The sequence below is a fragment of the Alosa alosa genome, chromosome 20 (genome assembly GCF_017589495.1).
Source record: "Alosa alosa isolate M-15738 ecotype Scorff River chromosome 20, AALO_Geno_1.1, whole genome shotgun sequence".
NCBI lineage: Eukaryota > Metazoa > Chordata > Actinopteri > Clupeiformes > Clupeidae > Alosa > Alosa alosa.
The window spans coordinates 17959651-17975356 of NC_063208.1; the positions used below are offsets into that span (position 1 = coordinate 17959651).

The window sequence follows — 15706 nt, forward strand, 5'->3', positions numbered from 1 at the left end:
AAATATAAGTAAGGGATAATGGACGACACGGTGGTCTGTTCACAGAAGTTAATGCACGGTCGAGGTTGTAAAACGGCCCCGACGCAAAGCGGAGGTTTAAACCTCGTAAGTGCATTAACTTCTGTGAACAGACCACCGTGGAGTCCATTATCCCGCTTATTCCACTGTTGCCAATTGCGTTGTATTCATTTCCTGTTACAATTTAAACGTTTTAATCGCTAAAACTGTCTTGTTTGTAGAACTAATTTCTTCCGACACATTATCAACTAATTTCTCAACTTGCAGGACAAACTGCCGTTACTAGTTCTAAATGGATGGTTACCACGCCAAAGGCCAGTCGTTAGTTCTATCTCTCCCCGTTGTCAAGCTGGGCGATCCCAAGATTCTGATGAACTTTAGCTTTGAAACATCGCTATTTTACTTAGCCTGCTGTCATCCATCTAGCTAAAAGCCACCACCGTCATATGCTACAATGTTGCAATGTTCTGAACGTCTGCATTTTACAACCAAGAAATTCAACCAAGCAGTGGAATAAGCATAAATAAATATCACACTTTCCACTTTTCTTTGATGCAAAAGGAAACAGTATAGGAGAAATCAAATGGAAAACTTATGAAAAATAGTTCCCAGGTTTTTTCATGAACAGTGAGAATTATTTGGAGTACTAACATACTGCTGGGAGGCCTGTACTTTCATTGGTTAACAAGTACCAAGAAACAATCTTCACACAGCAGTGTCCACACATTATGTAGGGATACCTGCTATTTCTAATTTTATCAACACAAAGCAGAGTGTAATCAAGAACACATGTGATGATGAGTAATTAGTGGATGTGGAAATTAAGTCAATCTTTATCATGGTTGATCAATGATTCGACCATACATCCTCTTAAGGTTCACATGGATCTCTATAATGTTCCACAATGGAGGAGACAACACATTTCCTGTTGAAAACAAAGCGGTTAGAGAAGACATAAGTTCTTGAGTGGGACACCTGCCCTAAGTGAAATCGTTTAGTTTCACAGAGGTTTCACAGAAAAGGGGCTGCTTTGCAGGAAGTCATTCTTCCACGGAACTCCCATGGCGGCATGAACACACATCAGCATTGTGCGGACCCAGCCTTGTTCGCAATTAGGATCTTGCTCATGTCATCATGACATCACGGCCATGTCATTTCCTCTTGGCATAAAGCACAGTCTATAGGCTGCACTCAGTGAAATAAAACCACATGGTTGTATTTGTGCATGAAAAAATTCTATGGAACCACTCGGATGTGCTAGATAGAACGGCAAAAGTGTTACAGTCTGAAATGACGACAGCTGGATTAAGTGAGAGCCCCGTACAATTGACCAGTTGGCTCATAGAAAAATAACCCTACTTTTAATTCACTTCAGTTGTCTATGTGTTTGTTTTCACCAAGTTGACCCAAACTGGAAGTGGCTGCAATGTCAAGAAATAGAAAAATGGCATTGGCATCATCAACAATAATGTCATGGTTCATGTACATCCCTATGTACAATTAAAAGACATCATATCATTCTTTGTCTTTTATTTACATCCTTTCTGTTCTTTTTTAAATGAAATGGCATCATGCCCTTTAATTGAACATGCAAAATAAATTGCAACCTGACCTTTAGTTTGCTCTGCTTGTCAAAGGAATAAAAACGGAGCTCAATCACAGATTATAAACCATTATCAAGCTACTGTAGGGCCTTGTTCCATACCACCGCAGACTCTATGACAATGACAAATGCTGAGACCATGGAAAAGTTGGAAAAGTACTGTTGTCCAGGGCTGGAATCAATTTTAACCCTAAAGACAGTCCCTGGGAAAGGGTTGGGCTGGGATAGTGTTAAACCTTAAGGATAGTCCCTACAATATGCCAATTGTTTTTTCGTCGTGAAATCCTGTCATTTCTATATACCTAAGCAATACACCATGGGACTGAACCCATATATAGTTTAGCCCTAGCAAAAAATTCATCTAGTGTATTTCAAACATATTCCCCCCTCCTGGAGAGCAAAGGCCTTCTGGTGGCTGTTATTAATGTCGGAGTGATTTCATCCACAACTGCGGGGGCACCAACCGAGACTTGTCGCCGCAGAGAAACTCACCCTCTGACTTACGCTGCCCAAAAAGACCAGTCTCGCGGGTGATAAATATTAACAACTAATAAATTTTAGAGATGAGCGTGGGATCATCCATCCAAAACTGGCTTCAGGGGGAAAAATGTCTCAAACAGGGGGGAAAAAAAGGAAAAACATGAAAGGTAAACAACAAGAAAGTAAGGAAGGAAGGAAGTAAAAGTTCTATTCATTTTGTTTTTCCTTAATTTTTTTCTTCCTTCTTTTTTGTGATTTCACTTGGTTTCTTCATTCTGCAGGGCGTTCACGGCTGTCTGGGTACCAGCCGGGCTAAAAATAACTCCACACATCTCTCACTGGGCCTCGTTCTGTCCATCTCCCTGTCCATCTGCTAATTATAGGCTGTCTGTTTGTCTCTCTGCCTGTCTGTCTCCTGGATTATATTGTCCATTCACTGTGTGGATGCACTCCTCTTTATCAAATCTAAGGAAAGTAAGTGAACTAATTATGCTGTCTCCTCCGACAAAAGATCTCTGAGAAGACCTTCAGTCACCTCTGTACTAGGCACTCTCTCCCTCCTTCAGTAGGCTTTGTGTCCTCACTTTTTTTTGGATGCTTCTATTCATCCCCTCATTTACCTGATCAAATTGATTCAATTTATCAGTCTTTTGTTCTCTCTCTCTCTCCCTCTCTCTCTATCTCCTACAAATCATGTGGTCTACTCTATTTTCCATTCTTTTCCATTGAAGTTTACCATGTTTATCATCATTTAAGCAAGGCTGCTAAGGGGTACACAAAAGTACATTTGTTTCCACGCCATGGTATATTAGCATGTTGATCCGCTAACCTAAAACTGATGTTGTTATGCAAGTCTGTGACTCTGCACATTCTGGCATACAGGGCACTGTGTTGGCATGCCATCATTTGCTGAAACACCAACCCATTGTGTGCCACCTCTATCTCTTCACCCAGCGATGTCACTGGCCTCTCCCCACTCCGGTGCCAATCCGACACGCTCGCCTGGCCTGGCATCTCCTCAGTGCGCCTCATCAGGATGATTTGGGGAGACTGACTGTGCTGCCTCGTAAAAAGAAGGATGAAGGCCTCAGAAAATCAGTGCACAGCTGTGGCGTCTGAGCTCTGATGGCACCTCAGGTGCAAATCCACTGTGTGTGTCCATATGAGCAAGCTGCTCCAGGATCAACCGCATCCACGCAGACGGTATGCTGCAGGGTAATTGTGGGGTGACGTTTCTTTTTTTTTTCAGTTTGTACAATGGCATGTAAACATTGTTGAGGGGGAACAAGGCTCAGGACAATTACAGAAAGAAATACAAGAGTTTTTCTATTCTCTCTTCTCCCTAGTGTATATATACAGTATATGTGTGTGTGTGTGTGTGTGTCCTCCCCTGCTGAAAGATGAGGAGGTGGCGTTTAAACAGAATTATTAAAATGTTCTTTCACTGTCACCGTTTGGCTGGGAACCACACAGGGGACTCAGGAGACCTGCTTGGTATCAACTGAGCACATTTCTCGACACTGGGGGCATCTCACACAAATAAAGTAAATAATGAAAATATGTGTTTTTTTCCCCCATGGTAACTGTTCCAGCACCATTCTTGCTAATAACAGTGACTGAGGTCACAGAAATGTTCTGTTTGTTTTCGAATAGCAGCAGTTATTCAGGGCAGCCACACAGCCATGGAGCAACAAGAAGTCATTCCCAGACAACCTCCAGGCAGGTTTCTTCATGATAACGTGAAAACGATGCCATTGCAGGCCAGTTTTCACGTACATACACCAACACCAATACACCTGAACCTCTTGAACTCATGCACATAAGTCCTCAACTCAAGCTTGTTGACTTTCCACAATTCACCTGCATCATCCTCACTGCAATCCCATAACCCACACACACACACACACACACACACACACACACACTCCCTCTTCACCACTTCATACACTGAGAGGACAAACACACAAAGAATAGTTCAAGACTATAAGAGTATAAGCTCAGTGCTGGCAGGCAGATATGGCTAGGCCGGTGTGGCCGTTACTAAAGCAGTGGATCTGTAGCAGCCGCCTTCTGGGCCTGAATTGTGGGTTTGAAGATAGCGTCGCGGCAGCGATTGAGCGCAGCTCTTTGGCGTGGGCCCAAAGCTACAACTGCTTTCAGGATGGAGAGAGAGAGAGAGAGAGAGAGAGAGAGAGAGAGACAGAGAAAGAGAGAGAGAAAGAAAGTGATAAACTCAGAAAGAAATAGACAGTGACTGGGAGGGAGAGAGAGAGACAGACAGACAGAGAGAGAGAGAGAGAAAAAGAGACAGACAGACAGAGAGAGAGAGAGAGAGAGAGAGAGAAACAGAGAGATAGCAAGAAGTAAGTGAGAGAGGGATATACTTGCGATCTGTCATGGGCAGATAGGTTCATCAGACGAGGGTCTATGTGAAGATGCATGGCTTTGCCTGAGCCCCACAGCGAATCACTAAAGGTGCCTTGATTACTTCTTCCCCCACCCCCCTACTCTCATCTCTCCCCTCCTGCTGACCTGTCACTCAAACGCCTCTCCTTCCCCTAGAGCGTGATGGCTCCTGCCATGACAACGGTGGCACAGATGCAGAGAGAGAAGAAGAGAGAGACAGAGAGCATGGCAGGAAAGAGAGAGAGAGATGGAGAGAGAGGTAGAGAGATAGAGAGATAGAGAGAGAGAGAGAGAGAGAGAGAGAGCAAACTTCTCTTGCTCAGTAGGGGAGAGTGAGTCATGTGTGTGTGTGTCGTGGTGTCTGTGACAGATGCACACACACGCTGACACTCACAGCCTGATACAAACACACATGTGGGGAGGGAGCACACGTCGGCTATTGACTTCAATCAGGCAGGGAAACCTGGGTAAATGATTTGTAAAAACGAGCATGTGTGTCCTCTGTGTGGGAAAGGCACACAAACACACACAGACACAAATCAGAAAACACACACACACACACTGTAAAAGACTGGGAGCACAAGGATGGAATCAAACAGAATGGAGGCACACAGTTAAAGGTCAAGTAAATATGTCAATTTTGCTCTTCTTCCCTTTGATATATCATGTGGATTGACTTCTCTTCTGCACAAGAAGGTAGCAGATTTATGCATTGTCTGGCACGCTGTATGAAATTAAGTCAATGCATGGAAAATTTGAATTCCAGTAGTCCTTTGGAATTATGTGTGTGTGTGTGTGTGTGTGTGCATATATGTGTGTGTATGTGTGGGAACACCACAGGCAGTGTAATTGTTCATTGCTGGGATTAGTGCAGCTAAGTGGTAACGGCGTCTCGTCCTGTTAGCTGCCTGAGCCCCGGTGGTCCCACAACAGCCTTAAGCTGTGGACAGGCTGCATGAATCATGGATTTAACCAGGAGACCCCCATCCTAAATGGACCTTACCTCAAACACTGAAGAGGGAAGAGAAAGTATGTGCAGTCAGCCATAACCCTAAAGCACATGCTCTCTCAATCTCTCTTTTACTCTCTCTCTCTCACACACACACACAACCCTCAAACACATGCTCTCTCTCACTCTCTCTCTCACACACACACACACACACACACACCTATCCATCAGGTGAGTACTGTATCGGGGGAAAAAGACTGATCCAGCTTCCTTCATGGCTGCTTGACTGCACCACTTCACATGACTTGGTAGTTGGTGTTCTCACAGAAACACACATGCATACACACACACTTGCTCACACGAACACACGCACGCGCGTCATAGGCACACACACACACACACACACACACACCTGTTCATCAGAGCCAGCCTTGCCCAGTACAAAGCATGCCAGTGTAGCAGCACCACAACACCTCTTTACTTCTCTACGGGAACTAAAGCACTAATAATACAAATGTTAGAGGGCGCAGCGTGTTTCTGGTCTTGCTTTGAGCAGATGAGGTACAAAAGGAAGTCCGCTTGACAGCAAACACCCACCCACCCACCCTCCGACACACACACACACACACACACACACACACACACACACACACACACACACACACACAGTAAGTTGCAGGGGAACATAAATTACCTTGTCAGGACAGAGTTGCTGTTTGTTGTCAGGGGAAAATGTCCTGAAAGTGCAGACATTAGCATGGCCGTGATGTGCAGCCCAAAAGGCTGTGAGATGCCTCACCTGCGCTTTACCAACTGAATAATACAACACACTTCAGCTTGCTGCAGGAGACACCAGAAATAAATCACACTTTGTAAGTGCCTTGTACGGAGAGAAGTCAATTGAGCAGAAAATTAGATGTTTGTGTATCTGTATGTGTGTGTGTGTGTGTGTGTGTGTGTGTCTGCACATGGCTGGTGCATAGAGTTACGAGTTAGTGTGTAAGTGGCAGAGTGTGTGTGTGTGTGTGTGTGTGTGTGTGTGTGTGTGTGTGTGTGTGTGTGTGTGTAGAGTTACATGTGTGTGAGTGCCAAAGTGTGTGTGTGTGCGTGTGTGTGTGTGTGCATGTGTACTACTACGCTTCATCTCCTGTTCTGGAAGGGAGAACGAAAAGCATAATCACACCATTATTAATTGAAGAGGGATCAATGCCACAGCTGACGTAAAAATACAAGAACAGAACATCACATCTGTGTGTGTGTGTGTGTGTGAGAGAGAGAGTGTGGGTGTGTGTGTGTGTGAGAGAGAGAGTGGGTGTGTATGTGTTGTGAGAATTATTGCAATTAGTCTATGTGCCTGTGCCAGTGTGTCTGTCTGCCTGCATATGTGTGTGACTCAGACTACTGAAGCATTGGAATAAACCTGCTGAACCCAATCCACACAAACTCAAACCCAAACGCACACACAGACACAGACACAGACACAGACACAGACACACACAGACACAGAGACACAGACACACATTCTCTCCCACAAACAAGCACACAGAACAGTCTCAACCAACCCAGAAAAGACAAAACAAATTGAACCTATTTACATGAAACAAATCATTGCGGTACCAAATCGTTTGCCTTGTGTTACGGAAAAGCCTTCCTCTACATCCACATCACCTACACTCTACTCCAAGCCCCTTATCACATCAGTAAACAACATTAAAATATGTTGCCTTCAGATGCCAGGCCAATACAGGTAAGCTTGAAATGCACAAATAATTGCAACTGAATATGTTTGTGCGTGTGTGTCTGTGATTCATACTGGTGACGCAGAAACATGAACCCACTGAACCTCACACACAACACACACCCACACACACACACACACACACACACACACACAGTCAACTACAAGCAAAACAAGCATCCTGATCATCACATCCTCCCTCTCTCAAAAGCCAACACAGGTGCCAAAGTGCCTTTTCCTGCACAAGTGAAGTCCGCTCCACACTAATGAATAACACAGCATTCCAAACAGTACCATCAGACACACAAGTTCAATGTGTGGCCCTCTGTTGCCCTGTACAGTACATCCAGGGTTACATCTGGGCAAAAGGGGGGGTATTCTCTCTTCTCTGCACAAAGTGATCAGGACCCCATTACCTCGGGACCTCGGTTAACCCATCAGTCTATCCATGTCTATTGAGGAGGTCCAGCTGCTGTGGATGTGAACGAGGCATGCTGACCCTGACTGACACGCAGTCAAGCTGTGCTCTACCTGTTGGGGAGAACTCAGTGAACCATATTGCTTGCTTGCTTGCACCACTTATATGTTTGATCTGTTCTACCTGGCACAGCAAACTCAATGAACTGCTGATCACACACACCTACCAATCTCCACACAGTATCCAGTGTGCCAAACCCAGTGAACCCCAATGAGAACAGCCAACACCCTCCCCCCCTCAGTCCAGTCAACGCAGACCACAATGACTGTGATTGGTCAACTCATGACATGAAACAAATCATTTCGGTACCAAATCCTTTGCCTTGTGTTACGGAAAAGCCTTCCTCTACATCCACATCACCTACACTCAACTCCAAGCCCCTTATCACATCAGTAAACCATTCAAATATGTTGCCTTTAGGTGCCAGGCCAATACAGGTAAGCTTGAAATGCTGACCATGACTGACACGCAATCAAGCTGTGCTCTACCTGTTGGGGAGAACTCAGTGAACCATACTGCACACACACACACACATACAGTACAGTATACAGACACATACACATGGGCATTACTGCGTCTTCAATATTGAGGGGACAGGGACAGATACTGCAATCCCCCCAATGCCTAAAACTCATCGGGTGTTCGGGGGTGTCACCCCAGGAAAATGTTGTAAATACAATTTCTGCACATTATGCCTAAAATACACATGCATGATCTGTTACATCACCTATTATCCAGACATCTGCATTAAAACATTTAACTCACAAGGGAAATGGACATGGCCATAGGTTATCCAAAACACTTTGCTATGTTTTTATGAACAGAAATTACATTTCGTGTGGACATCAAAGTGTTAAACGGAGATGTAGGCCTATCCGACTAGATTTCCAGCTTAGTGCCGTAGCCGACGGTGAGTGGAGACAGTGAGTGGTTGTGCAGCTGCCATGATCACACACATTGCTGTGCTTGAGTGAGAGCTATGTGTGTTTGGTGTTAGTATTATTTATGAAGATATACACAGCGGTCATATTTTGTCAGGTTATATTCTGCCAGGGAAATTTTTGCTTTCATAAATGGCATGCTTTCTCACAAAGGCATAGAATTACTGTGCTCAACTAGCTGGCTATGATTAAGCACCCTCCTTCACCAACCTATGAGGTCCTTAACCAAGCCCTTTTTTACACGCTTCAGTTACGCACTTTTAAGTTACTCGCATTCTCCCACTCCTGCTTCTGTCACACCCACAGCGCGCAAGTTCGAAATCAAGCCGGCCTTATGAAAGAGGCGTGATTTATTTCAAATAGAACCAGACTGACTTGATTTAGGTTGATATGAAAACGTGGACTTTCTCGCTGACCTTCTGAATGCCATTTAAATCCAGAAAGAACACAAACCAGTCTTTGATTTTGAAACCTTTTCACTAGCCTAAAACCGTGAGACTAAAGGCTAATTACCCTCATGTATTTCTTAAAGTGACAGGCACTCAATTATACACACTGTGAGGGCTCTGTCGGGGATCAGTACCCCACATGGCTACAGACAGGCCAGCAAAGGCAGATGAGAGGCATAGTATTGGATGGGCGGTACTACCTAAGAGCAGTGTGTTAGGAAGCTCCGCCCCCCAGGTGTCTGTGCTTGCCTCTGGCCAGGTGCAGAGGGTTAATCAGGCAATTAGCTGCCTTTTTAAAGCTCAACAGGACAAACCTCAGGCAGACTGGCTTGAGCTTAAGAAGAGTGGAGACCAGACAGCAAAGCCAGTCTCAGGGTAAGGGCTTCCGGCCACCCTTTTCAAAAGTAACCTGTTTGCCCGTTGTGGTGTGATTTTGTTGTAGTGGAACGTAGCTGAAGTGGACCGTGGCTGAAGTGATTGTGCTACTGGAAGATACGACGGCTGGAACAGGAAAGAGGGCCTGAAGACTCGTGAACAACCCACCAAGACAACCAATAGGGCTGGGTGACAAGGTCAGTGGCAGGGACTAAACTCTCCACTAACGTTTTCCGGTGTCTCTCTCTCTCTCTCTCTCCTTTGTCTCAGAAGCCGACACGAGTCCTCTGACTGCCCCGGTCCAGCACTGAAGATTTGAGTTGAACTCTGCTCCCCATCTCCTTTCCCTACACATTATAAATAAATTCCTAAGTTTGTTTCACTGCAACCTCTGCGTCTGACTGCTTTGTTCCAATTGGTTGACCCACTATTCTGCCTCGCACGGCTGGGCGGCCACAACACCACCAATGCGCACTCAATTAGACCTACACACCACATTAAAGATATGCCTAAGTGTACTCAAAAATATTTGTAGCTAATAGTAATTATGCAGATTAGAAAATACAATAACTTTGTTATTGTTTGAGTGTTGTCAAGATATCATTCATATTTCAGCACAGCAGTCAATGGAGTTCGCCATTCTAACTACCGTTTCCGTGGTGCGCGACGCAGACACAGGAGGCCGCAGAACATCGAAAGGTTCACGCCGGCATCGAAAACAGTCTTCAGAGAGAGAGAGAGCAAAATGGCCACAGGGCTGAACCTTGTCAGCACTGAGCCTTAGACAGACATCTCCTAGGTGTCATCTACATGATGAAGTTAGCTGTTAGTGGGCTCATCGGCAGTCAGGCAGTCTGAGGGTGTTCATTTCAGGCTTCCACTACGCACTCCCTTCCTCTGACGCCCTGTGGAGCTCTTATGGGAGTGCGTGTCTAACATGACCATGTTCTCCAAAGAGGCTGAAAGGCTGCCTTTAGGCTGTCATAATGTCAGCAGGAAAGGCAGTGTTCTTCTTACACACACAACCACACTAATTACAATAATAAACCACAGATGCTCATTATCTAAAAGCCATCAAAGGAGTGAGCTGAGAGGATATGGGAAATAAAAACGACCGCGCTGCTAGCCACGAAGCGCAAACAAAAAGCTGTCACAAACACATGCATGCCCGCAAACACACACACATACACACACACACACGTCAATTTGTGCAGTCTCGTGGAGGTACAAACAGCGAACAGTCAAAGACATTAGAGAAATCCAACGCTGCAGGTACCTCCCAAAGATACCAGACAATTGTTGCTACTGGACATTTACAGGAAGTGACCTTTTTGCGTTTCCTGTAGCAGGCAGGAAGTGGCAGTGCTTACCTTGACATGGTTGTACTCGGCCTTCCCAGGCTCACTGCTGACGGCTTTGGACTCGGCACGTGGTTTCAAGACCTGCCGGAGTGGGCTGGAGATGGGCAGACCGGTCACACTGATGCCATCTGCAACATAACATGTGCACGCACACGCACACACACACACACACACACACACACACACAATATCAGAAGACATTGGAACAAAGACAAGAATCCACACACAAGCACACACAAAAAACACACACACAAACTTTCTTCTAGAGCTTAATAACACACAACGCCAAACAGACCTGGGTTGAAACACACAGATATCGCATCAAAACATTCATACATGGACACATACAGACCACAGGAAAAATGTAATAAAGACATACACATACACACACACACACACACACAAATAGCAGGGGTAAAACTACTTCATACAATGCACAGATGGAGTAGTCAAGCTTTTCTCAGGCAGTGGTTGCTTTCTTGTTAGCGGAAAAGAAAGATAAAAAATGAGAGAGAGAGAGAGAGAGAGAGAGCAAAAAAAAAAATCTATAGAGAGAGACATGATGAGCAAGAGAAATGAGAGAGAATCATGGAAAGAAGACAGAGAGAAAGAGAGAGAAAACAAGGCAGATAAGACAGTTGGAGCTGGATTTGCTTTGCTGATCCACTGTGACAAACCGGGCCGGTGCATGACGTGATGTCACCACACACAAACACACACACATACACACACACACTTCTCTTTGACGTCAATGGAGGCACAAATGCATTCTGGGCAAGAGAACATGGGAGATATGCCGAGAATCCAGAGCAACAGAATACACACCCACACACACATCCAAACGCGTGCAAAGATGCAAGCATATTACTTCAGTCATTCTCCCAAGGGTTAGATTTTTTTAGCCTGTTTGTCACTTTTAGCAGGTTTTCTCCAAACCTGCACATGAATACATGACATGGATTAATGTGCAGTCTGGCCATGAGTGCTTCAGCTGGGGTTGAACAAAGATGAAGAACTACTGGTTAAAGCAGTCAGCAAATATCTGCATGGACAAAAATAACTGACACAAGGCATCTTACAAAGGTCAAGTGTGTGCCTGCGTTGTGAATTATTACATGGCACTCTGGGCATGAGGTCTGTCTGCCTGTGTCTGCCTGTGTCTGCCTGTGTCTGCCTGTGTCTGCCTGTGTCTGCCTGTGTCTGCCTGTGTCTGCCTGTGTCTGCCTATTACAAGGCTCCCTGAGCATGAGGAAAAGCATCACTTCTGTGTTTCTCTGAGTTTGACTGTGTGTGTGTGTGTGTGTGTGTGTGTTCTCCAAGTCCCATCTCCATATCCCTGCTTCCCACGCAGTGAGAGGGCCCCACTCCATCATCTCTATGGCCACGGGCGGGCCGCACAGGGCCAGCAGTAAGAGATAGGGAGCTAAAAGAGATTGTTTTTAGACAAATCTATTTGGGAGGGAATAAATCTCAAATGATTCCCTTAGATGGGAAAACGAGGGAGGAGGACTGAGAGGAAGAGAGAGGGAGGTAAAGAAAGAGAGAGACAGAGAGAGAGAGAGAGAGAGAGACAGAGAGAGAGATAGAGAGAGTACACTGATGACTAAAGATGACTATCATGTCTATTGAGTTATGTTATCATTACAGAGGGGGCCATGCTATTTTAAACACTCATAACTCTTCATGTCCTCCCTGCTCAGGCTAGAGGAACAGGTGTAAAGATTCACAGTGCTATAACTCTCTCTTTCTGTCCATCTTTATCTCTATCCCTCTCTTTTCCCCCTCCCTCCCATCCCTCTCTCCTCTACCCTTCTCCACCTTCCAAACTTCCTCTGTCTCACATGATGAGAATCATTTCAAATTCATCGTCTCTCCACAAATAGGAAGCCATACATAAACAGTGTCTGCTCTGGCTAAATGCAATCAAACTACAGTGTAAACAGAGCCGGAGGCAGGGTGGAGACAGGGTGGAGGGCTGCTGGCTCTGCTGTAGAAGCGGGAGGTTTATCTCTGATCGAAAATGGAGAACCTGTCGCCAGCCACCAGTATGTGAGTACACACACATGCGCGCACACACACACACACACACACACATACACACACACACACACACACCTACTCACTCTCTTACACAAAAATATACACGTGTACCGTGCAGCCCCTTGGAAAACATATTGCCTCCTTCAATATCCTGTAAAAGGGGGAAGCTAGTGATGCTGGAAAATGTGGCAACATACTACATTCACACTCACACTCACACAGACACACACACACACACACGTTCGTACACACTCATGTCCGTGAGCCACACATCAGTGGATGACTGTTTCTGGGCTGTTGATTCAGACACACTTTGAGCTGGGTTTGCTTCTTTCCCCAAAAGTTTTTGGAGTTTCCAGAACATTCTTTTGTGTGCTCTCAAGTCAAGTCACAGAGTCACACTCAGTCAAGTCATGTTCTGCATTTCAAAGGCTGCTGCAGCAGCCACACTGCCCCTTTCCTGACCAAAATGCACTGATGACACTGTGACAGATACACACACACACAGATACACACACTTACAGACGCAAACACACATACACTCACAATCACACACACACCTCTGTAACAGTTTTCTTTGCAGGCTGTGTGTGTGTGTGTGTGTGTGTGTGTGTATGGATGTAGATAAAGGCAAATGGCAAAAAGTAAATTCTCGAAAAAATCTTGTTATTCTTCTGAAGCTGGCTTTTACATGTGAGACCACAGCCTCACGAATGCCAGATTATCGGCTCCAGAACAAATAAAAGCCTCCTTCTTCTACTGAACGTGGATGTCTGTTTCTAAAAAAGACCAAAGTCTGCACTACACTTTCGAAGCAAAACAAACAAAGATCTCTCTCCAGAACACCAAAGATATCACACACACACGCACAGACACACTCTGATTTCAAAGTCTTTATGTGTGCTCGTACCTCCACCAGAAGGGAAAGAAATTATTTGAAAATATCAAAGCTCGGATACAATTACAAGGAGTTAGCCACCAGTCCAATCAATGTGAGGAATTAAACAGGAAACAGGGAGAAGTTAGCAGCATAGAAGAGGTATCAAACACTGAGTGAGAAGACCAGAGGGGAAGAAAGGAGAAGGAGAAACTTCCTCTTATGGAACATTAAGTCTGAATAACACCATTGAAGAGATCAGGCTAAATATGGCCGCTTCGGAGTGATTGAAGTTTCTATGGCACTAAATGGACTGCGCACAATGGCCGTCTGAAAGCTGTTCTTTCTGCCTATGCTCGGCTTCTGTCATGGGTCCATTATCAAAGCCGTGAAGGTACTTGTCAAGCGACTGCAGGGAACGGGTGGGATGGGGGCTGAAGGGGCTGAAATGGCAAAGTTTGGAGGAGAATAAAACTTTCCTCAGATATGCCTGCATTCTGAAGCTTCTTTGTTGTGATTGTGTTCTTTTTTTAACAACAGCAGGTTTTCGTAGATGCACTGTAAGAGCAAATTCAGTAGAAATACTGAAGTAGACTATCCTGGAAATCCAAAGTTCTCGCGAAAAAACAATTTGAATTGTCTCTGCGAGACACTCTGGCAATGAATAATGATGCACGTTACTTTTACCCCTTGCATCGCGAGGAACCAATCACATCGGTGTATCTGATGTAGGCAGGCCATGAGGCGAGCTAAACAGATGACGACAGCGCTGCAACGAATCAGTCAGTAAACATTGGTCATAGTGTTATCCAATTGCCTCCAAGTCCGGAATCAGTCAGTAAACATCGTAGTGTTATCCAATTGTGTCCAGTGAGATTTTCAAATGCATGCTCGGTGCCGCCCCTCGAGTTGGGCCATTTTCATTTTTTGTGGCCAAACCCTTTATCTTTCTAGATTGCCAGGGCCTAGAAGTACACGTAGACGTGCCACCCTTTGATGAAATTTAACAATGCTACAGACTGGTGGAAACTATTTAACCACATTCAGTGTGTTTTGCTTGCCGTTTTATAACCATCACAAGTCATTCTAATCAATGACTAACAGATACAGGTGCAGCAATGAATACGCAGAGTCCTTTTTAGAAGAATGACATCTTCCAGCAAAGCTGTGAGCCCCAGACGTCTGTTTCTAAAAATAGAATGACATCATCACATGAAGGCCTCAAAGGACAAGGACAGACACGGCACAGCAGTGACTTTGAATCCCAGGGAACAATTCAGCGCTGTAAAACACACAGACACAGACACACGCGCCTCCGCTAAAAGCGTCCTCTAATGCATCTTTGATCGCGCATTACCTCCCCGTGCTGTGTGTGATCTTGGCTGACATTGTTGCCCGTGCTGTCTCCGATGTGTTTACTGCTGTCCTGGTGTCTGCTTTGGGGTGTGTGGTGTTAGACACCATTCACAAAGAGATGAACCAGATATGAACCTTCCCAGCATGCATCTGGAATAGCACCTTAGTATAGCGTCTATGCTGCCCGAGTAAAATGGAAAAAAAGAACAGTCTGTCCCATCACCCAATAAGAATACAGCCGATGACATCATAGGGAGCCGTGGTTGAGTTATCGCTCTCACAGTAGACTGGAGCAGACAAAGAGAGTGAGAGAGAGCGACAGAGGGAGAGGGGAAAAAAGAGAAAGAAAGAGAGAACGAGAGTGAGAGAGAAGCCGAGACGGAGTGGTCAGGGGATAAATCAGCGTGTCCCTCTGTGCTGAAGGCCCCCTCGGCCCTGTGTGTGGACTGTCACGCCTGTCCCTTCAGTCCAGACAGAGAGAGAGATGAGCAGAGCAGCGAGGGCAACGAGTTCACTCCAGCCCCGGAAACGGCTGCTTTCCAGAGAGCATCTGTCTGTGCATCTAAACGCAACAGGTGGATTCACACAGAGGGAATGTTTTCTTTATTTTTCCTTTCCTTTGTGATGCATGCTGT

The 15706-nt window shown here is 45.3% G+C and overlaps 1 protein-coding gene across 2 annotated transcripts in view; it reads right to left on the reverse strand.

Annotated features, from left to right (window-relative positions):
- The window catches only part of trappc9 (trafficking protein particle complex subunit 9), a 231958-nt gene that overhangs the window by 121594 nt on the left and 94658 nt on the right, over window positions 1–15706 (reverse strand). For both annotated transcript variants that reach the window (XM_048229439.1, XM_048229438.1), the window contains one exon: window positions 10808–10926. In XM_048229439.1, coding sequence (XP_048085396.1) covers window positions 10808–10926 — 119 coding nt within the window. The remainder of the gene's footprint in view (window positions 1–10807; window positions 10927–15706) is intronic.